The sequence below is a fragment of the Ischnura elegans genome, chromosome 4 (genome assembly GCF_921293095.1).
Source record: "Ischnura elegans chromosome 4, ioIscEleg1.1, whole genome shotgun sequence".
Classification (NCBI taxonomy): domain Eukaryota; kingdom Metazoa; phylum Arthropoda; class Insecta; order Odonata; family Coenagrionidae; genus Ischnura; species Ischnura elegans.
The window spans coordinates 3,110,696-3,135,361 of NC_060249.1; the positions used below are offsets into that span (position 1 = coordinate 3,110,696).

General features: G+C 40.0%; 1 protein-coding gene across 1 annotated transcript in view; it reads left to right on the top strand.

Annotated features, from left to right (window-relative positions):
• The first annotated feature begins 5,570 nt into the window (after positions 1 to 5,570).
• LOC124156998 (sodium- and chloride-dependent neutral and basic amino acid transporter B(0+)-like) overlaps positions 5,571 to 24,666 on the top strand; it is a 125,553-nt gene continuing 106,457 nt past the window's right edge. Inside the window, exon 1 of the mRNA XM_046531450.1 lies at positions 5,571 to 6,454. Within this exon, the coding sequence (XP_046387406.1) occupies positions 6,310 to 6,454 (145 nt within the window). The 5' untranslated portion in view covers positions 5,571 to 6,309. The remainder of the gene's footprint in view (positions 6,455 to 24,666) is intronic.

A 24,666-nucleotide genomic window follows, 5' to 3' on the forward strand; every position in this document is an offset into this window, starting at 1 on the left:
TTTATATAGTATTAAAGCGTGTTTTTTATTCAATGTGTATGTGAGTATTTTATTTAGTATGAAAGTTTTTTTTTTCCTCAGTTTGTATGGGAGTATTTTCTATGGTATGAATTAGTGTTTTTCATTCAGTGATAATGGTAGTATTTTATGCAGTATGATTGAGTGTTTTTCCTCAGTTCGTATGGGAGTATTTTCTATGGTATGAATTAGTGTTTTTATTCAGTGTGAATGGGAGTATTTTATATAGTATGAAATCGTGTTCACGTGAGCATTTTATATTGTATGAATGAGAGTTTTTTTTTAGTGTGAATGGAAGTATTTTATGCAATATGAATGGGTTTTTTTTCTTCAGTTTCCATGGGAGTATTATTTTATATAGTATTAAAGCGTGTTTTTTATTCAATGTGTATGTGAGTATTTTATTAGGTATGAAAGTGTTTTTTTCCTCAGTTTGTGTGGGAGTATTTTCTTTGGCATGAATGAGTGTATTTTATATATTGTGAATGGTAGTATTTTATGCAGTATGAATAAGTGTAGGTATTTTATTCAGTTGGAATGGGAGCATTTCATGTAGTATGAGTTTTTTATTTAATATGAATATAAATAAATTATGAAATGAAAATGAGAGGGTATACACATATATTTTTACGTACGTACTTCATGCATGTTTTAATATTATAAATAAATTAAATATTCTAATTTTCTCATCCGCTCCTTCCAAAGTCATTGTACTAACATTTATTATGCATGTGTTTGTCATTTATATTCACCATACTTGAACAGTTAATCCATATTTTTCTCTTCTCAATTCATGTTAGACTGTGATAAATAAAATGTTAAATTCTTGTTACTTGATTTTTGACGAAAGCATTGCATATCCATCTTTATATTTGAGTTTGGATCTTGTTTTTTTCAATAAAATTAAACCGTATGGCTTTTTTCAACGTCTTATGTGTACTTAGTGCAAATACTACTTTGAGAAATAAATATTTGTGTATATTTTTCCGCGAGAAAGTATTTTCAATTTCATTTTCATAAATTGCATTTTTGTATATAGAATTGAATGATGCACCCATGTTTAGCTTTTAATAGCTTCTTCTAGGTTCATTGCTTTTGTGTGAATTAAAAGGCCCAATTACATTTTTTATATCTGTACCCTGCAGAAACACATTGTTTTCAATTTTTGATTCAAGCGTTGGTCTTGTAATCTTTACTGAAAATTAACGACATGCCCCGTAAACTTCGTCATTTCAAATTAAATTTCATAGGTCACCTTTTGTGGGATTGTCTGCCTACGTCCGTACCGAATAACTGATTGACGTGAGTAAGACTTTGGTATTGTTTGTTAATTAAAGTGTCTTTTTACAAAGCAATCCTTTCTATGATTTTAGACGGCGCAGAGGATAGAAACTGGCCTGAATTCAGAAAGTAAGTTTGCATTTATGGAATAGTTCACAGTTTTTAAAATATTGGATTTCGATAGTTTTAAAAAAGAGACATTTTTTCGACACTTTGCTTACTTTTGTTAAAGATATTAGCAGCGAAAGAAATTAGACGTCCGTATTACCTGAGTCATGCGGTCATTTTTTCCACCTCTATGAATGATGGCTCTATAGGGGTTAAACAAGTGATCCCTGATTGATCCATCATTTTCTGAATCACACGGTCATTTCGCCATCCTGTTTTTACCTGAGAGTACCTTCCGTGACTTTTATTATTTTAACCGCCATACCATTGATAACCAATTGTGAGGTTATAATAGCTGTTAGTGGCCGTATGTTCTATTTGGCTGACGGACGGCGACACTGTTGGTGTCATAGTGGGTAAAAATGCAAAGGTTTGCCATCTCACAAACCATAGAGGAAAATGATTATGTGAAACGGTCATTTTTCCACCATCGTCATAACTCGAAAGATACGAAAAAGTAATCATTTCACTAAGCCTCTCCAAATTGCAGGTGAGTTAATGACGTCACAGACTCTGTCCGAGCGTCTCACCGCTTCTCTGCTTCGCCTCGTCTCGCGTGGTTCGTTGTTGTTTAGTCTCGTGAGCGGCTCCTTCCCTCATTGATCGGTTCTGAACGAGTCGATTAACCTGATATCTAACGACTTCAACTACTTATGTGAGGTGAGCAACAATGTTCGTGGAAAGTATTCTCTTTTCGTTTAACTTACCTTTACATACCGTTGTATCGAATTGTTGTAATGGATCATGATTTCTGTTCTTAGCAAACGGCCCACACTCAGTTGAAATTCATGAAACAGCCTGCCTACATGTTGTAACCGCTGAAATATGCAGACGGCTGGAGCTCCATTTTCTGTTGCTGTGACCTCACAGGTGCTGTGCTTTGCTGACGGTTATAGTTGATTGTATCGACTCTAAGTGACCTTCCGTTAAGCCTGAATCATACGATCATTTTTTTCGTCGCGAAAAGTGATCACTATCGCGATCACTAGAGAGATCACTCGCCAATGATCGTCGCCGGCAATTGTTTTTCACAATCACTCTAAGGATGCGGATTCCCATCATTTTTTTCATCACTCGTCTGGTCGCTTTTTCCGTCGCTAAAACCGTCCCTAAAACCCCATATCAGCCAATCAGAACGCATTTCCGTATGGAGCGATTGCAGCGCAACGTTTGACAATCGGGGGAACGACATTGGTAAACACAAACACGCTGTATATTTTCGTTACGCGGGTCCCATGACAACGAGCTGTGATATTGAAAGTGATGCGAAAGCCGACGGCGTGAAGGACCGTGTGATTCAGAAAAATGATTACCAGAGCGATCGCTTTTCGCGACGAAAAAAATGATCGTGTGATTCAGTCTTTATCCTCCTCGCTCGCGACGTTATAGTGCGACTTCTCTGACGACGAAGGTTGGATTTCTCGTTGGTGCTATTTCTTATCGCTGGATAGCAAATCCCAACCCTAAATACTCACTTACAAGGCTTACATACGTACACAGTTGCCTATGTGACGATTATACATAGATATTAGATTTAAGTATTTGGGCGTGGAAAAATACTTGAAAATTTCATTCGAAGCTGTGCTAAAATGGGCGGATGGGATGAGCAAGGTAAGAGCCAATGAGCGCAAAGGAAAAAGGCACGTTAGCAATTACAGGGGCGAAAAGTAGATCCTAATTTAAGAGGTCCTCTCCACCTGCTGCCATACATTCACCCCTTTATATATTATATTAAGATATGGTGTGAGTAATGTGTAAGTAATATGCGCCCCAGTATACTGAAAATTCCATTACGCGGTATTTTTCATTTCCTGGCCTAAGAGTGGCGAATTAAGGGGGAAGTTCATTTAGAGAGGGCGGGCGTAATCTGTGGAATACTTAACATCCACTGCACCCTTGGCGTGATGGGGATTATACTTAGGGGGGATGGGATGGCCACCCCCCCTTCCAGCCGACGTGTGGTCTGGGGTAATGTTTGGTAAATGGCATGTCTGGAAATACATTTTACCTCATTTTCGGCACTAAAAAATGTACTCTGAATCGGATACCTAGAATATCTCTTTGATGATTTTTATAAAGATCTTCCAATATGGCAGCTATCAAAAAAAGAAAAAAATGTAAACATATTTAAGGTATTTCTAATATAAAAAAATAAAAAATTGACGCCAGCAGTTTATGAAAAACATTGGCCTTGTAAACCAAAATTGAGAACAAAATTCTCGTAGAACAACCCCACCCCTAAGTAGATGCAGTGGTTATATGTCAAAAACAGACACTTTGCCACCTTACCCTCCCTCGCTCTCTCCTACCCCCCTCTCCCACCACTAAAAAATAATGCACGACTAAGTTATTTTTTGAGATGAGGTAGTGGCTTACCGTATGTTTACTTTTAAGAAGTTTTATTAATATTATTGTTTATGATTTACAAAATCAATAATTATTCTTAAATAATTTAGTTAAAAAAATAAACTTATCAAATTTTTCCCCCCATCCGCCGAATCTGCCGCCCGGGGGGCGATCCCCCCCATCCCCCGCCCCGCCAATTGTTGGCCAGCGCCCCGTAATGCATAAATGCACCCCACTAATGTCTGGAACAATGGAGGAGGAGGCAATATTTAAGGTACAGCCACTTCCAATTAGTCGGTCCGCATATCCAACGCAGCCGTCACCGAAGTCGACCTTCGCGTATTGTTTAAGCGTTCCTTGTCCACTGGGGATCCCCCCACAGACAAACAATAGGTTGGTTTTCTATTTTTTTATTGCCTAATTCGAAAGATTATTACTCCTGCAGTATACATCGTTTCAAGACAATGAGTATCTATACTCTGCGTCTTATAATGTGAAAGAATTCTTTTCTCCAAACCGTGATTTTATCGGACGAGGGGACTATATGGAGGATGCCGTGCTCCTTCTCAGGGCCGGCCCTAGCAGGTGCGGGGCTAGGGGCGAACCCTCAGTGCTGGGCCCTTCACTTAAAATATTAAACTCTATACCCCATCTACAAACTCGAGCATTTTGATTCCCTACCACTCTCTGGCTAAGTATGTGTTCCCCTCCCAAATTCAGACTTCGCAATTACGCCGTTATGATACCATCGTATATTTTATTTTTATTTTTCACAAACGCGGGGCCCCCAAAAGCGCGGAGCCCGGGGCGGTCGCCCCGCCCTAAGGCCGGCCCTGCTCATTCCTGTAGAAGCTTGATTTATGATGCCATAGTTTAAGTATACCGGAACTAGCCACGCTTATAACTTAACGGAGTCACCGGAATTCCACGAATTATACGAAAATTTCGCGGTTTCCGAAAACGTCCTCTGCGTGCAAATCGATCCATTTACGAGAAATGTTTGCATTATTATGTTTACCATCGCGAGGAATAGCTTTGAAAAGTTATGAATTTGAATCAATTAAAACATATCCTCGAGAACTTTAATTTCGGTGAACAGCCCAAACAAGGGCGCACTCAGGAGCGTAACTAGGGGGGGGGGGGGCAAGCCATGGGATTTATGAGATTATTTCCTTGAGAAAACAGTTTTATTTTAGTTACATATCTTATACTAATGTATATAATTTTTCGTGGGTTTAAAGAATTTTTTTTGAATAGTTTCGTTTCAATTCAGTACTGATTTTGCTTAAAGACTTTTGAGATTTTTGCTTCTAGGGGGAGGGCAACTGCCCCGCCCCCCCCCCCCCCCCCAGCCCCTCGCTGGGTACGCCCCTGAGCCCAAATCATGGATTATTTCTTCGTGAATTTCGGCTCGTTCTGTCCGCGAGTGGCAACTCTTGGAAACGCATTTAAATGCGCGGCGTGTGACGCAATGTCTAGAGGCTGTCGAGGGAATCTCCATGGAAACAACCCTTTATTCCTGAGAATGAAACGCTCCGGGGCTTCCCCAGTGTTTACCTAGGTCACTATGACGTCACCGCTCGCGGTCCCCATTCAACCGTTGCCCCCTCCTCTCCCCTCGATCGCTCCAAACCACAACTAACCTCCCCTCCCACCGCAGCACAAGTAGCGCCCCCTCCCCTCCGTCGTCACGGCAACAACACACCCCTCCCCTCCTCTCGCTCAGCTGTGTCCGTCTGCTTCCCGGCCGTTCGCAGTCAAAGCCTCCGCCGATCCTGACGGAGGAGGAACGCGTCCCCCGCGAGCGAACCACCGACCGAGGAGAACACAACAAGCACCTTCCCACTTCACCAGTCGTGCTAAATGCACCATTCTGCGAACCTAAAAGAAATCGTCATATCCGTCGCTCTTGTGGATGTAACAGCATCCCCAGAAAACTAGAAGACAACCGGATCTACGAAACAGGCCGACACCCTCACACATCAAAAGAAAAAGAGTGAAGTTTAATTCAGTAATGCGTGGATGAACCCTAGTTAAAGTGTCGTGTCCTCAACGAATATAAGGATATTAAACGCAATCCCACCTCCATAGAACGTGAAGACTTTGTTGGAGACATCTTCACAAACTCTTCAAAGACACTTGTGAAGTAATTCACGCAAATTATATGACCCAGAAGTTGACATAGTGCAATCTGTACGCTGTAATCAAGTGCCCCTGGGAGTAGACTGAGACGTCGCAAGACTGGTTCGAATTGATTCATTTTGCGTTGATCAACCCAAGTGAGTTAGTGACCTGTTTGAGCCACACTTAAACGTGCCCTGGAAGCAAACAGACACAAAGTGCGGAATTATTTTCTGTCTTTTTTTGCGCCGATAAACCATAATGAGTGAGTGAGTGTAAGAGTATTGCAGAGATATTGCAGTGACTCCCCTCTCTCCGTTGACTGATCCGGATCGAGTGTTCTGCAGGAGCAGCAGCATAGCGATAAGTAAGGGCATGTCTGCTATCAATGATGGGGTTGGCGGTGCGGACAGGGGCAAGTGGAGTTCGCCCCTCGAGTTCGTCCTCTCCTGCCTCAGCTACGCCGTCGGACTCGGAAACGTCTGGAGATTCCCTTACCTGTGCTACAGGAATGGAGGAGGTAACCATTCATTGAACTATGATTATGCGGTGCTAAATTCCGAATTCCAATTAATCACGCGATCACTTTTTCCCCATCCCTTTAGCTCCAACGAAGGCGGAATGATAATGACCGTTTCATGCGATCATTTTCCGCGGTAGATCCATGAACCGTCCCTTTTTTCTATCTCTCGACACGTTTTCTGTCGCTGAAACCATGTCAGGCGCGTCTTTCTGCCAATGAAGGCCTGGTTACACGATACATTAACACGTACGGGTTAATATCTAAATGTTTGAACGCGAGAATGAACGCCAAAATGCACCGTGTAACCACCCAACTTGTGCGAATGCATGCACAGAAAATAAAACCTGTTCTAATTTAGTTCATGCATTCGTACATGTTCCGTTCGGGTCCACCAAAATCATTCATGCAAACGTACATTAACTTGTACGTGTTAATGTACCGTGTAACCAGGCCTTTAGAACGCAAGGCCGCCAAAAGCGATTGTAACGTCACCTTTAACTTTGGTGGAATAACAGGCTGTGTAAATACGGAAAGCGATGGAAAAAGGGATTGAGGCGATATGACAATGTGATTGGTCGAGAGATCACTCTTTTGGTCCCTGAAAAGCTGTCGTTGGGGTTATTATTACTCTGAGGTACTGAAAGAAATCATCGCGTGATTCAGGATTTAGATTGGTATGCACTATGTCCTTCCATTTCTCCCGATGCCATCCCTGTTCCTTTAATTACCTCATTTTCTCCTTCCGTCTGTACTTTTCTTTGTGACCCAAGGTGGCGGCCTGAATAATCCTTTCGCAGATGTGTTGATGACGTCACCAACTCCCGACAAGCGGGTCAACGCATCCTACCTCTTCCTGTGCCTCGCGCATCGTTCTCCAATAGTTCATCAATGCTTACACTTGCCTGTTGTGCTTCATTAATTCCTGGTATCTCAATAATCGTAGCCTTGGTAATATTACTTCAACCCCTTTCTCCCTCACTTACCTGAAGGAATTCTTCTTCCTAGTTTCCTTCGTTTTTAATCAATTCCAGACTTCGATTTATTTATGATACTGAAATCCTAAAATTGTTACATTCCAGGCTTCCATTTCTTCCTTTCCCCAAGAAAATTCCTAATTTATAAGCAATAGACTCAGGTTTCATTTGGTGGAGTATTTCTATCATGGTGGTAGAAATTCACGCAATATCTACCGCAATTTAATCCAACTTACATCGACCTAAGTTTGAACGGATAACGATCTTCCTTGAGCCTTGACAATTACGCAAAACCTAAGTCGGTTTAAGTTTGATGAAAGTGTGGTAATTTTCAATGTTTTTGTGAAAACTTGTGTCAAAATATCCTATTTAGAGTTCCTAGTGATAAGTTTATCCATGTAAGGGTAGTTGCACTCATACGGTGCGCAAATGACCAAAGAATATAGAAAACAAATGCTTTAATTAATTAATAGTGTGTTGTGCATTCCCAGCATACCATTGAGTTCTTCTCGGGTTTCTCTCCGCGTTAGGGCGAGCATCGCAGTTGCAAACGTTTCGTTGGGAGACTAGTCGCGCATCTTTAGTGCTGAAGATGCTGAGACATTATCCTTACGACATGTCTGCATACATAATCCAACCCGAAAGAAATTTATCATAATCTTACGCCGCGAAAGCCTTAGACAGTTTAAGACATTCCCCAGCCACTTTCTAGTTAATAGTTCCCACCCATTGAAATAATATTGGCCATGCAAGGTTAGTATCGATAAAATGCAGTGCAAGTGTCAAAATAACAGTCTACAGGAGATACGCAATCAGTCGTCCTTGCCCGTGTAGCGCAGTAGCAGATACAGAAAAAACTCAAAGGGGCGCAAATTATATTTTGTGGTATCTATACTTTTATCGTGATGAAAAACAATCATTAAATAATAAAATGCAAAGTTACATGCAAAGTTTAAGAAAGTTTTAATTATATTGATTATACACATAGACAAGACAATACCATGTTATGATATAAAAAGTTACAATTCTGGTTCTGCAATGGGGGGGGGATCTGTATCCGCCACTGGTGTAGCGATTAATTTATGATTTTTGCAAATACTTTGTCTTGTGTACTCGTCGAAGGTGACTCCTTTATCCGGCGACTATTCCGCTCGACTCGCACCCGTGGAAAGTGAATGCGAAGTACTGGGTCGATATAATTATCCAAGTTCAAGCAATTCAACTTTAACTTTTGGTTATGCCGAAATAGTTGATTTGGCCACGCAATCAAAAATTCTATTTACTGCTCGGTTTCTTTTCACTTCATTGGTCATTCATTTGATGAGGGGTCATTTGTAAGCCAAAATAAAATTAAGTTATCCCACGAAAAGAGACAAATTGTTTGTAATTTATTCTGTTTTCCGTCCTTTGCTTCACGAAGCGTATTGACTCTCTAGGGACACTAAAGTGACGATAACAGAGGCGTGATATCGTTATGAGTTTGCGCTACAGCAGTCGAATACGACGTGTAATTCAAGACTTCACAATCCCCGATAGTCGCAAATACTGTAAATGGGTCGCCGTAGTTGACGTTAAGGAAGAGGACGAACGAAGTGCGTGTTCCAAGTGCTCCGCAAGAGGCGAAAGGTACCGGTTGGAATGAAGACCGGTACGCGTGCGCACATTCATGCATTCCTCTCTGCAAGGCAATTCTCGAGAACAGCTCGCGTGTGGAGTTGTGTCGATTTGTGAGGTGAGACTTATGTTTTTTTCCTGTACTCTACCGATTGATGTATATTTGCTTGGAATGTTTACGCAGCAGGCTCTCTGACAGTCTCCCCTTACTTCATGGACTTACCTCTTCAATTCACTGTAAGGTTTACTCCTTTTCGTTCCATCTAAAAGCCCCATTATCTCCCTCGTTTACCTAACATTCTACCCGAATCTAACACTGTTTTCAACATCCCCTCCCCGCTCAGTACTTCCCCTACATCCGTACCTTCTGTCTCCTCCGCATCTCATCTAAAAGTTGCCTCTCCTCACCCATCCACCATGTCCAGCAGTTCATCGTTCCTCCTCCTCTCCGTTCACTTCACCTTCTCCATTCTTCGCCACGCCCACATCTCGAACGCCTCTAGTTTTTTCTCGTCCGCCTTCCGAAGTGTCCATGTTTCCGCACTGTAAAACGCTACACTCCAGATCAGACTTTTGATTAGTTTTTATTTAAACTCTTACATTGCAATCCTACCATAAGCTCCATCCTGTTTACGACTGCCTCATTGGCAAACGCATTCTTCTTCTTGATGCCCTAACTGTTGTATCCGTTTCCCTCTAATGTGCTGCTCAAATGTTCAGGTTTTTCCTGAGGTTTTGCTTAGGAACCTTATTTTATCGTGAGCCTCGCATTCGTTGCTTTCTATGTTTTACAAAAGGCATAGGTACCTTTGGTCTTCTTTTGGCATATTACAGAGTGCTTTTCTAACCCATCGAACACAGCCCTCATAGAGAAAAACTTAGTGGGAATAAATTACTAAAATGTAACTCTTACTCAGTGGTGTAGCCAGGGGAGGGAACGGGGGTTCCGGACCCTCCCCGAAATATAAAAACACAGTTACTTCGCATCATAAAAGAAAACAAAATATTGAAAATTCATGATTTTACAAAAGATTTCTTTGAAAAATGAAGTTTTTCGATTATGGTAAGTGTTAAAATTAGTTAAAAACCTATTACTTCGTAAGGTAAGGTGGGGTAAGTGCGACCCCTAAATGGCATATATCAATTTTAACTAGCTTAGGAAAATTTTCTAGGCTAGCTAAAAACAGGAGACTCAATGCATAATATATATGTGAATCACTGAAAAGGATAATTAGATTGAAAATCCTCTCTCTGTAAAGTGGTAATTTTAATAAATTTTTTCTTACAATCTTGTCGAGGGATCGCACTTACCCCGTACATGGGGCAAGTGCGTCCCATGGATGATGTGCAATATATTTATACATTACGCGGCACATGGGGTAAGCGCGATTAGCCTAGAAATTCAGCTGTACATTGCTTTTTAAAGTATCGAATTATGTTTGACCATTCTTGAGAGATTAACTTTTATCTTAGGTAATGAACGTAAATTTTTAGCGATTTTTGGTTAATTATGGCACAGTATGGAATTGATGTTAAATGTGTTTTTTTAATGATAGTAACAGTATTCAACTGTTACACATTAATTCAAAAGTTTATTTAAAATAGCTAGTGTGCATATAAGCTGAATAAATAAAAACAATAAAAAAGTATAAATCTTGCATATGACAACAAATCTGAATACAAACTAGATTGTAATGAACAAAGAATTGCATCTCTAATGCAACTTACGTTATTAATATAAAAAAGCAAAATGAAGAAAAACTCATGGTCTTCAACCAATTGAATATTTATTTGTTTATTTTAAGTTGTACCCCGGGAAAGATAGGCAAAGCGTTAACTTTCCTCAACGGCCGACAGAGGGCTTGGGTAATATTTTTACGACACCTTCCCTAGGTATTTCGCTGCGATCTTCATTTCCTGGATAGGTGAAACTTATAAAGGCAAACCACGGGATCACCTGATTCATTCCCCCGAACGAAATTCCTGGCTAGGTCCCTGCTATTACTCAAATTTAACTATCACTCGCACGAGCAAAAAAAGTAAAAACTACTTTTTTTGTTGCTTCGTATACAAGTCAAAATTACCAAAGATGTCATCGTTAACAGTAATTTAATTAATTTCACTTTGTTACATCTAATCACCAATTACAACTAATCGAATATGAGGCACTCTCAATACTGACTTTTAGAGTGAATTTCGCTTGTCAGTTTATGCTTTGCATTCATTCGCGAATCCAATTGCAGATGGTGGCAGCATCGCCTTTGGCATAGAGGTGCACTCTTCATCGCCACCCTTATAAAATGGCGTGTGGTGTAATGTCACTAGCCTTTTTTTTTTTAGAGAAAAAGATTTTCGTACGAATTTCCGCCTAGAATTAAGTCGTTTATTGTTGTGAGATAAAACGAATTCCTGAACAAATTCGTTCGGCAAAACGTCTCTCTTAATTGATCGTATATGTCGGATCTAGAAGCATGTTGAGGTTCCAAGATGATTTTCTCCTTGTCGCTCAGGAAGATATCTGCTCTTTAAATTTATCAGGCAATCCAAGCCAGGGGCCGTATTCTGTATTTCGTCGGTACCGCACCGGTCGGTTTCCCTTCCCAGCCCACCGACAGCACATCATTCCGTACCGACGACGGTTTCCATACCGACGACGGCTAATTCAGCGATTCAGTATGGTCGTCGGTATCAAACCAGTCGGTACGGTTCCTTCTCCTTCCCAAACAGGGAAAATCCGAATATATCCGAAGTTAAACGTGTCTCCACCAATGAAAGAAGGGTAAAAACAAGTGAAGACTCATTGGCACAGTTTGTTGTCGTCATTCTCAATCTTTTTATTTGCGGAATAATTACGACTTATTGGTAGATTAAGATAAACGATATTGGATAAGTTGTTAACAATGCTTATATAATGTGTGGTAGTAATGCTGTACATACAGAATCGAAGGAAACAATATTACAACATCACAATAAAGTTTGTATGTGATGGAGATTGTTGTTGCTGGAATGAATTATTGAAACTATCCTTGAGATCGTAGTTTCTTTTTTAAAATATTGGTTCCGTATATTGCTATTTATTCATGATTTGGTAATATAGTTGTCATTAAGTAAGTTCCGTAACATACCATGGAACGTGAACGTAGGATTCAAAAGCAAATGTAAATGTCATATTAGAGGAACAAGTCACGAAATTGTTATAAAAATATGGAACTGGGTGTAATTAAAAGAAGTGTAATGACGAGGAAGTAAAGAAATTGTGATTGGGTGAAATACATATGTTTAAGTTGCGCATTCCAAGTGAGAGAAAATGATAATATTGCGGTAAACCTCATACTTATTAACAAATATCTTCTTTCATCGTCAAGGGAATCAATGGCTGACGATAAAATGAAATATAGTTGCCTGTTACAGATGAAAGAAACTGATACCGTTGTGGCAAACTTCATACTTAAATAAAAAGATCTTATTTCTATGCCGAGAGAAACGCCAAATGATGATTGAGTGAAATAATAGTTGCCTATTCAGAGTGAGATAAAGTGATAACATTGCGGCAAAACTCATATTTAATCAAAAATATCTTTTTTATGTCAAAGGAGCAAATAAATGATGATAGAGTGAAAGAAATCCTATTACAAGCGAGTGAAAGTGGTAACATAAATGAGAGAAAGTCATTATATAGTGGCAAAGCTAATGTCTATTAACCAATATCTTATATTTATGTCAAGGTAATCAATATAGATGTTGACATAGTGAATTATAGAGGCCTATTCGAAGGGGCAGAAAAAGATAACATTGCAGCAAACCTCATTATTTACTCGGCGATGAGAAAAAAAACAAAATAAAACGTACAATTCGCACCGGGGAGTTGATGAAACCCACTTGTCGGTGGCCGTACCGACACCTTTTTGCTGTCGGTACGGCTACCGACGATCTCTCGCCCTCACGTCGGTGCCGCACCGATCGGGTTCGTACAGAATCGTACGACTTCTTACCGGGAGTCGGTGTGACGTCGCACCCGACGAATCGGTGCCGCACCGATCGGTTTGGAGTTACAGAATACGGCCCCAGGTCTCCGAGGCATCCGAGTCTCTAATTCATATTGAGTATTGGGCTAGAAAATGCGAAAAAGCGACTGAACTGCGCAGACCTACTGTTTTATTTACAATTCCCTTTCCTTGCCAACTAACGAATACAGCCTTGGTTAATTATGTCACTCAACTGCTACACGGCGGTAGATTGTTCAATAATTGGTATCGAAAAGTCTCTTTTCTATATATTTCTTTTGCTTTTCTTATACACATCGCATTCGGGGTCCAGTTTGAGGAAAGCGATTTTTAAACTTTGGAATTTTGTCTGTCAGCAGTGCGATGTATTTCGTGGTGTACATCGATATAATTTATGATTTGATATACCTCCGTCTCATCCGGTCTCATTTTGATGATGCAGTATTAATCATTCTTAACTTTGGCTGTCGTCTTGAAATTTTGAGCACGCCTTAGTTAACATCGCCTTATTTTTTAAGCATAAAAATATTTCATCGGAAGTACTGAGGTGAATTTTTTGATACAATCAAATGTTGACAAATGACATCTGTATATACGTATCCAGTAATTTTCAGGATTATGTTTCAAGTTTTAAACGAGCAACCTCTCAGCAGAACAGACGTGTCGAGCGAAAGATGCCGACTGGTCAAGACTTCGTGGCCCCTCAAAGCGCAGAACTGCGGCGAGTGGAGGGGAAAGTGGCTGTGGAGGGGGAACTTGGGAGGGGAGGGGAAGAGCTTTGGACCGACAATGAGAAGTCTTACAATTAGAGAATGGAGAAAGAGTCAACCTCAAGGTATACCCGACGGCAGCGCCACGTACGACTAATATCGGTACTGCTTCCATTTTCTAATTGCCGTTTTCGCAATAAATAAGAAGTAATTGATGAAATCTTTTATTCTACCAAAAAGGTTGACTCTTTCTGTCGATTAGTTTTGATTACATACTGAGGAATTGAAGAAATCTTGTAGTCGTAAAGTAATTGAGGAAATCTAGTAGTCTACCAAAAGGTTGACTCTTTCTGTGGATTTGATTTGATTACATGCTGTGAAATTGATGAAATCTAGTAGTCTACCAAAAGGTTGACTACTACCTTTCGTCCATTCACCGCCATTGCTTTATTTTTGTTTGTGTGGTTTCCCTGCATATTTGCACGTAAGTATTTAATTATCCGTTTTGGCGCTGCCGTCGGGTATACCGGAGGGTTGACTCTTTCTCCATTCGGAACGACTCGACAATGAGAGTCAACTTCAAGTGTAGTGTAGTCCCGAGCAAAAATGACGATTGTATCCTCGGGCGAAGGCACGCATTCAAATTAGAGTTGCCCACTCCAACAAGCGAAGTCGTGCTGTAGCCGAACTCTACGCGCCCTCGCAAGAGAGCTCGCATATTAGTGTACATGCATGCTTTCTTTTTGCCTTAAAATATGCATATAGACAAAAATTAAAGCCAATATTAAGGCAAAAATACACTCGTTACTCTTACACTAAACCCTATTATTTTCCGGCCGGTTTCAGCACTTTAGTGCCATTTTCAACTGTAAACAAAGTGCAAAATTGAGGGTTGAGCTTCTACGGTCTCGGAACTGTAGAAAGGAAAAAACTCAATGATTTGGTTTTCCTTGAGTACGATGAGTACTTTTTTAGCCGAAATACGTATACGTGTGATTCCTCGTCCCCTTGCTGATCCCCGACGACGCTCCCTTGGAGAAATATATTTTTTCTCCCGGAAGATTGAAGCCATTTGTAGGTGAGTGAATATGTGAATGAATGCTTATTGAGTGCGTGTGTTTCCACAAATTACTGGATATCCCTAACGGGCCTATCCTGTGAAGATTTCCGGTTTTTAGTGGAGCGAGAATCCTTAGTGGAGGTCCCTACAGCCCCCACAAACAAAGGATCTTGTTGTGTATGTTTTTTTGTGATTGAATGTGTGTTTTGGGCTTTCCGGTTGAGAGGCTGGTGTTTGGTGCGTGCGGTGAATTTCTCCCCCCGCCCTTCCCGCACACCAACGCAGTGACATTTTTGACTTGCAAGGTGGACGAGCCGTGGGAGAATTATGTATACGGCCATTTGAGTATTTTCCTTTCTGTAGACATGGGATTGTTCTAAATACGATATGAGTTTCTAGATGGCGTTTAAGCGAGTTATCCGGGAGAAAATAATAACGGTCTGAGCGATATGCAGGTAGCCATGCGTCCCCTCAGGAGGGCGTCGTGTCCTTGTGCAGCTGATGGTTGTGTTTCCATAGTGAGTGATTGGCGCATAAACCTTTGATAAGTGGTCGGGGGTGGGGGACGGGAAATACTCACATTTTTTTCTCGTCGCTGCCTTTCCTCGCGTGCTCAACTCACCACACGTTTTACGGCGAATATTTCCGCGTAATATTTACTGAGTCTTTAAATGTGCATTCCTGCTGTTCGGATCCGCGGCTGTATTGCAGGAAGTTCAGAGAGGAATGGGGCTCAGGGATGGGGTGTTTCACTCTGGTTTCCCTAATTTGCGCTCAAATCCAGATGACGTCATAGATTTAGCCAAATACGGGCATTTTTTAGAAGTTGAATGAGTGACCGCCTACGGCGCGCGAGTAACGGCTCACTTTGATGGCTCAAGAGAACGGCTCATACGTATCGCATTATCTCGGAGTGAGGGTGGACAGATAGGACTCACACTGTGGGAATACACCACTATAATCTTGCAATGGGAATTGCATCCGGCGGCAATCTTGAGAATAAGTCGGATGTGTACCAAATACGAAATGACTTACACTTCATTGCCGCAGAGAAGATAAATACATTGAGTGTCATTGAAACAAGAGGTTTCCCTTGGGTTATGCCTGGGTAATTTTAAATGGAAAGTGCTCAGTACGATGTGATTGGAGATCATGTACGCTTAACTTACCGTGCACTTTCATACAAACCCACTCAGCTCTCACAATTAAGATTAGCTGGTATCGAGTAAGATAAATACTGTCCGTTCAACCGCAACTGGTATCTTCAATTACTGGCAACGAATCCAATTACGTGTATGTATTCGCAACTTGTAAATGTGCAGCAACGAATCAGTCAGTTTTTGCTCCTAAATCATCGGCACTAGCTCATTGCAATGCATCCGATCTTATTATTTTCTTAAGAAATATGAATTTTCCGATCAACTAGACTGTATACGAAAATTTTTCCGTCTGGATGAATCTGTTCTTATCATTCACAATGAGGTGATTCTTGTAGTTGATTGCGGAGCACTAACCTGAACCTCTTCTTTTCCATATTTTCTTCACATTGGTGCTTTGTGTAAAAGTGGTCCAGGATTATTTTGTTACCGAATGCCTCATCGGCAAAGGGGCTTCTCTGATGCCTGAGAAAATGGCCATCTCCTCCACGGATTGTAAGGGGTTTCTGCAGTCGACCTCCACATTTGTTATCATCAAACGTGGATTTGATTGGGTAATTATTGGTCGACACTCGCGTTTCAAAACGTTGCGAAATTCGTGGGAAATTGGCTGTAATTAAGGCTGTTAGCGAAATCTAGTGGTGGTGTAATACATCGAATCTAAAGCTTTTCAATGCTATTCGTCGTGGAAGAAGACATTCAGTATAAAAAAGATTTTGGAAATCACTAAAAGAATCATTGGCTCAATAATCGCCTGTATACTTGGCACAATTTGATCCATTAATAATATTTGTAACATTCTACTTTAGGTAAATTTATTATTGTATCACTTCGACAGAAATTAATATTGGAAATTATTGTTGCGATTATTATGATTGTATTTCCTGTAAAAAATTTTGACTATTTTTTGAAAAATTTTCATATGTTTTAAGTAAATCATTTAGCTCCTTGGCTAATTTATTTCAAATAAAATGGTTAGGTTTAATGCGCTTATTCTACCGTGCGAAGAGGTTCCTTGGGGAGCGAGATGTTCGCTTCCCTCGTACCTACTGCTCCAACCGATTCTAACATCCTATAAGCATTGGTATTTATTCATCTATTTACGCAATTTTAAAGGTCAAACATTAAATTAGACCTTTATCTAACATTCAGATATGTTATTAGCAGCGGCGGCGGCTGGAATCGCTACGGGATGTAAAATTAAAAACTTAAATAACCGTGAGTTTCGAAGCAAGTCCCTATAGCCCGCGAGACATTTCCACTCTACATAAGTGAAACGTTCTTTGTGCTTTTTTCCAAGCTTATGAAGTCCATTAACTTCCAAAATTATAGTGAAAACTATCGTTTCGTATCTTGCGACGACATGGAAATACGTATTGATATTGAAATATCATAATTACACTCGGCTCACCTGATACGGACCACGTAATAACTTTGTGGACCTACGGGATTATACTCAATAAATCTCCGCATATCTCCTCGCAATATCCCTCTCGTCCGTTTCAGGATTTTCGATAGTAGTTGGATTCAACTCGATTATTTTAAATGATTATTGTCGAAAATTCGTCACTTGATGACTTTCCTTTTTATCTAGGCGCAGCAACGCAAGCCATTATGAATTGGCAGCGTTAAGAACTACGAGTTACTATAGTCATTAAAATAAAAATAAAATGAAGTAAATAACTTTGTACTTTCTACACAAATTTAATATTTAGCGACCGGTCTCGGCGTGTTCTACGTCATTTTCAGGCTAGACTGCGAACTGCATTAAATTTTATTATATCATGTATAACTTTTGCAAAGTTAATTCACCTACAATAAAATTCACGAGTTACTATAGTAGGTTCGCTTGTTCTCCGGACGTTTTGTGGCTACGATCGTAATCACGATCGTTGTGTGAAGCAAGTCTAAAAGGAATCTCGGCCATCAAGTAAAGCAATCGGTGAAAAATTCGCAGACCACCCCAAGAACTAGTGAGGTTCCACAATGCGATGAGTCGATTGGACACCTGATGCTCGGTTTAAATCCAATCGGACGGGGGGCGCTCAAAGCCAGCGACTCAGTTAGGGGTGCGGTCGATGGCGGCGATTGGCCGGTGGTGGGGGGAGTCGGGAAAAATTCTGCACTCTGAAAATGGCATTTTAATAGATTGAAACAATGTTAACTTCCAATAAAAGATCAATGAAAAATTAGGCTCATGTGTTGTGCATCAACAAATCACGCTATTGACAACAAAAATAGTTTCGATTTTGAAAACACCAGAATTCATCATACAGAACATCTTTTAATTAGAATTTTTTTTAAATGGTTATATTTACAAAAACATTAATAGCTGCCATAAAATAAGTAACTCTAGGAACTGTATTTTCATCTGATAATATTTATTATGTAACAGTGTAAAGTAGCAACAAAAAACAAATAACTTTATGATATTTCAGTTGATTCACGTGCATTTTTGTACTGCTGAAAATGTTTTTTTTTTCCGCGTATTGTTAAAAACGGTGGCACATAATGTCCTTCAACAAAATCCTTTCCATTTCTGTGTGATGTCTCTTGCAATCCAGGTATCCTTCTCCTATTCCTTCGACAGCAATGTTTTGCCCATTTGCAACTGTTACGAATTCTCCTTTGTTGCAATTTAACTTTTATAAAGACATCAATTTCATTTCTAATGTGACCCGTAGCTCCAGAATCGGCATAACACGATGGGCAAGCACCTAGCAGTCACTACATCCATTGCGCTTCGCCCATGTCTCCTCTCATATTAAACTCCCTCATCCTTGCTTTCCACTCTCCACAAATCATCTTATTTCCTGCAAACGAAGCGTTCCGTTTCTTCATAAATACCTCTTTCGGGTTGCCTAGATTCTTGGGGTTTCCGTGCCTTCAAAGATTACTCCGATTGCAGATTACATGATTCATCTTTCTTTATAGCTTCATCCTTACACTTGAATTCGTCCGCTATTTTTCCTTTCACGGATTCCAGTGTAAGTTTGTCATCCGAACGCGTATCGAGGGTCGTTGCAAGAGTATTGTAATCGCATCTGGTAAACCACCAAGCGAAATAGCTGCTGCGTGAAAATCTTTGAAAATTTATCCTAAGCCCCGCAAAATTTCGATAAATTCTAGGGTCAATCGGATGTATTCGTACATTGCTTGACTTTTTCATTATTAGATTTTTCAAATTATTTGTAATTTATTGCTATTAGCCCTTAAATGCACTTTTTATAATTCCAACCACATTTCTCGGGTAATATTGTACTTGCATATGTATCTTATTTGACCATCCTGAATCGTAAGAGATATAGTATTTTGTGCTTTTTTTCCATCCTATCTCGGATTTTTTTCTGGTTTCTCTTCATTAAATACTTTTCATGTACCTTTTCTTATTAGTACTTTCTTCATCTTTACTTTCCATTGTTGATAATTCTTATCGTTTTACTTCTGGACGATTATCTTTCACCATGAGCTTCTGGCGCCATTATTATGAATCTTCCGCTCTGCTTCTTTACTTTAAAATTCTTTTTCTTCTTTATTAACCTCTCTAATAATTGGATGCTGGGCCCATTACCTATTATAATTGCGTAGGATAAAGATGGAATGCACTGTGTATTTTGCTTAAAGCATTATTTTCTTCCCTCTCAAGATGGCGACAACAAAAACAATAAACAAACTGTTTCTAAGTAACTACTGTTGATACTTCCAACACTTATACCTTGAAAGAACTGTGATTTAGTGATATCGAAGAATTCCTTCTTTCGTAAAACTGCCGTTCAACATCATATCACCAGCTGCATTTCCGATAGTTATATAAAAACGACAGTGTTTTTAAATAATCGATGTCGCGAGTGTCGATCGCATGTATTCATGATCGAATCCTATGGGTGGTTGCGCTGGAGGCGGCCTCGATTCATCTCCTGAGAGACGGTAGGTGCTCAATAGGCGACCCGAGAGAGAGAGACAACGGCTAGAGTGACGCAACACTTGCGCCGTGTGATGTGAGAGGGAAGTGCAGTGCCGTGAGAAAGGACGAGGTCGGGCGTGCGAACAGTAATTAACGATGGCATTCCACTGAGGCAGTCGCAGTGCCATAGAGAGGGATTAACCACCCCCTGAAATGAGTTACCATGACAAGTCTACCATCCCCTTCAATAAATCCCGTTATTCTGAGATTCACTCGCAACAGTTAAAATATACATCATTATCATCACCTCATTATTATTATCGGTCAACAATCCTAAGATTGGTTTGACGCAGCTCTCCACTCAATTCTCCTATCAGCTAATTTTTTCACTCCTACGTATTTCTTCTCTTTCACATCCTTCTTTACCCGTTCCATATATTTAATTTGAGTTTCTGCTTCCTTTTCCGTTCTTGCCACAGTGGCGGATACGTATGGGGGCTGCGCCCCCCCTTGTTGGGCCGCCCGTATTGCCAAACATTACAGAACCACAATAGTAAATGTTTTATATCATAAAATGGCATTGTCTTGTATTTCTACATAATCACCTTAACTAAAACCTTCTGAAAATTTGCCTGTGACTTGATTATTTTTATTACGATAAAAGTAAAGGTAACTCAAGGTATCTTTTGCGCCCCCCCCTTGAGTTTTTTGTATCTGTATCCGCTACTGTCTTGCCATCTACTAGTCCCTCGACGATTGTCTTCACCAGGTCAGGATACCGGCCTATCAGGTTGTTCCGTCTTCTTATCATGGTTTTCACAAGGCGTCTCTTCTCTTCTTAGGACTAACTCATTACTTACTAGTTCGATTAATTTGATCCTCATCATCCTTCTTTAGCACCAAACAAGAGCACCCATGAGCATAAAAATATGCATGCATGGGCGATGAACATTTTTCTGCGAACAGTCATACACCTATAAAAAAACTTTGTGTTTTGTTGGTCGCAGGAAATAATTTTGGGAAAGTTCAATAAATTTCGGGGGTGCTAAAGGCCTGTCATAGCATCCCTCGCTACCTTTCCGATCCAGTGAAATATCACGGTCACCGTCTGATAGGTCAAAGTTAAATTGTTATGTATGCTGGGAGCTAGTCAAAACTTGTGGTATATGGGCTATTGGCGTCTCAAACGTTGACATCGCTCGAAGGCTAAGTCGTCGAAAAGCAAAAAAAAAAAAAAAAATGTTTAATCGCCATGACTACCACCCGCGAAAGCTTCAACGAATAACTGTTTCTGATATTCAAATGGAAGTAAGTGTCGTAAATATTTTAAGCAGCGCGTGTTTTAATGGCGTGTTATTTACTTGATGCATCATAAAACATTTGAACAAACGTAGGCATTGATTTTGTCTGTTGAGTAATTACTGCTATCGTCTAGTTAATATATTTTGTTTGCGGAAATTTTTTTGCGGAAAGAAAAGAATTTTGTAAATTTTGAGCAATAACAAGGAAGAATTTAATAGTACACAGTGCAGCCTCAGGCGAGATGTAAAATACTCTCCGGAACGCAACCTCATCCTCCACTTTTATTTAGACTATGGCCCACTCGAAACGCGGAAATACGCTTAATCCAGTGGTAGATTATCTTATGGCAGGCGTTAATAAAGTCCGACTTTCATATATTGTCGCACGCCTCATTTTATTAAACAATTAATTTAAACTTCAAGTCATTTAAAATATTTATTTACCGGGGAAAGCATCAGTATTATTTAAAATGGAATCTCAGGCAATCATTACCAGAAAAAATAATAAGTTCATTTTCTTCCACCTGTATAATTACTTATGGCACAATTCGATAAAAATGTGCAATTACATAAATTCGCTCATTTTATTTAATGGGGTTTCGTTTATATAAAAATAATTGTATCCTAAGGGGAAAAATAACCAGATAAATTGCAAATGAGGCATATTACGGTCGATTTGTTTCTCTGAACGACATGTTAATGTACTAGATAAAATTGTTTTGAGCGTTTCATGAGATGTCTGTAGCGATTCCTTGAATAGTATGATGATTATTAAATAGAATTATACGTCACTAGCCAAACATTAGCAACCCAAATGACGATATTTGAGAAAATTTTAAAGTAACCCCTTTAAGGACATACTCGAGAACAGGCATACTAATTTCGAACAGATGACTATCGAAATTAGGATGTTCCGGCGTATACATTTCGGAGGCTACACACAGTAGTGGTATGAAAATTAATTCAGTCTTTTCGATTCGACAACTTGTATAGAGGAAAGAATTAAGAGTGGACCCAAATCCTGAATCATCAGTCCGCGCGTTCCCCGCCAAGAAGTCGTAGGAATGTCCTCTCGCCGGGATGGATGCTGGCCAAGATGAGGCGAGAAAAGCGCAACGATTCGATTGACACGCTTGCCTCATTTCCCTGCCGAGGTCTTCTCAAAGTCTCCAAGGCCCAGACATGCAAGTAATGCTATTATTCTGCTGCTCCCCTCGCATTCCGAGATAATCGTCTGTTGCTCTGACCCCAAATCGCAATTCAAGGAACTCATATGGGTCATCACACCCAAATTCATCCACGTGCATGCTCATTGGGTGACCGATTTACAACGAATTCCGCTTATCCTCTTCATTTGATCATCATTATCTCTCTCCTCTCTCCATCGAATCGCCAATTATTCTGCCAAATCTTCCTGAAAAACAATCTTCGCTTAAGAACAACTAAACAACTACTGAAAAATGTAATTTACGTACATAAATACGAATATATTTCTCTCTTTGTCCGATTGGATTACTACAACAATCATTGGATCACCAGAAGACGTAAAACTTACGCAATTTTTTTCTATGAGAAGGCTTTAATGCCATTTAATTTGTGTCATTGAATGTACATCCCTCTCCCCTACATAGTTCGTGTGCTATGAATTGGGTTCTTTGCAGCGGTTTAATTTTATGCTTTTTGAAAGCACTTTCACTCAAACGTAGAAAGGATCGGAATTTCTTCCTCGGATTGCCGAAAGGATGACGTTACCATTCACTTATATTGATATTCTTACATGCTTCGTATTAATGGAAAGTACAAGGTTGTAGCTGAAAAATATCGCATTTTTCGCTGTAATCAACGGCGCGCCGAGAAGGGTATGTTAAATACGCCGCGGCGTATTTAACATACCCTTCTCGATCAGCAATTGGTGAGCTATTCTTACATGTAACACTACTAACTAGCGTGTTGCTTCTTGTGCTCGCCATTTCTGAGTTCCCATCTCTTCATGCTTGTCAAAATAAACGGAACAAGCAGCCTCCTTCTAGTTTTACTACTCTATTGATTACATTTCATTACAGAGAATTATCTCTTCACACTTATGCCCAGGGTTTTTTTTTAGGTATTCGTAGGAAATATTTTCAGCGGCCAACGCAGCGGTGGTCCTCTTTGTCGTTTATTTTGTCGCCTTCGATTCGTACTCTCGTTAGAGCTTCTGCCACGAGGTTCGTATGCAACGTGTGAATTCTGTGGTGGACTTCTGTTCCTTTTGGGTTTTTAGGTCACCTGCCGTTAGTGGTCGCTTGCGTTTCCCGGCGCTCTTTGCAACCAAATGCTGTTAGCCCGTTTCTCCGAATCGGCGCGATTCTCTTTGCCCTCTTTTTCTTTCTTTTCCTCCTCCTGATAAACTCCCCCTCCTCCACGTAAAGAAAAACACTGTCCATTTCAAAAGTATAGATACCCGAGTTGGAAGCGCTGTAGCGCAGAAGTGAAATATTATTCGATTAAAACGTAATTTACATTAAGATAAAGGTAGTTGTATTCTGAGCTGTACGATGGATATAAAAATTTGTCGTTAGTTTTTGAAGGTATGTTTAAAAACGGAGGACAGTTATTCCCGCACTTTCTGCGCAGTCACAAAATTTGCGCCCGTATAAAACCAAAGATAATTATGATATGTATTTTAAATTAATACCAGTCGTAGTTATTGATTTTATACCTTATATTCGAAAATTTCAATGATAATAGATGCAATAATGCGAAATAATTTTTCTCGGGGACTAAAAATCGGAGAGATTTTAGCGATGGAGCGTCGAGAGCGTTTGGACTTTCTCTCATTGTGATGCATTGTGCAAATGATTGTGGAAAATGTCGCTTACTTTGCATTGGATTGGGATTGAATTCACTTTTTCCCTCGGCCATTGACGGCCGGCTGGCGGGCGATTTCCTTGCCGCGGCCGTTGCTGTCGTCCCATTGCTATCTATGCTGCAGTCTTTTGTTTTTCGCACAAGAGGACTACATTAAGGAAGTCCCGGTTCGATCCATAACAGCTGGGAGCTATGATTTCACTTTCCACGCTTCTCAATTGGTTTTCAAATATGTCGGAAGCGCGATCCCTTGCTCTCAATAGGAACATGTTTAAATAAATGAAATACAAGGTCACGATTTCGTCCAACAGCGACTCTTATGATGTCCACTCTTGGACGAAACGGTCGCAATTTCAAGGAAAACTTCAAATAATATCGTGTTCGAAGCTTGAATCTCGAATGACTGATCCACGTATATTAGTATTTTTTATTTTAGTTAATTAATTTTAATTTTTTAATTAATTAATATTAGTTTTAGCCTATTTTCTAGTGAATATCAGAGTATTCTGGATGGCAGTTCTCTACACCATTCCCTCATATGTAGTGCATTATAAACAATCCAGAGGACTCTGGTGAATATCTCATCGCTGTGCCATCTATGACGCGAGTGGCGACTTAAGTGAACTCTCTGCAAA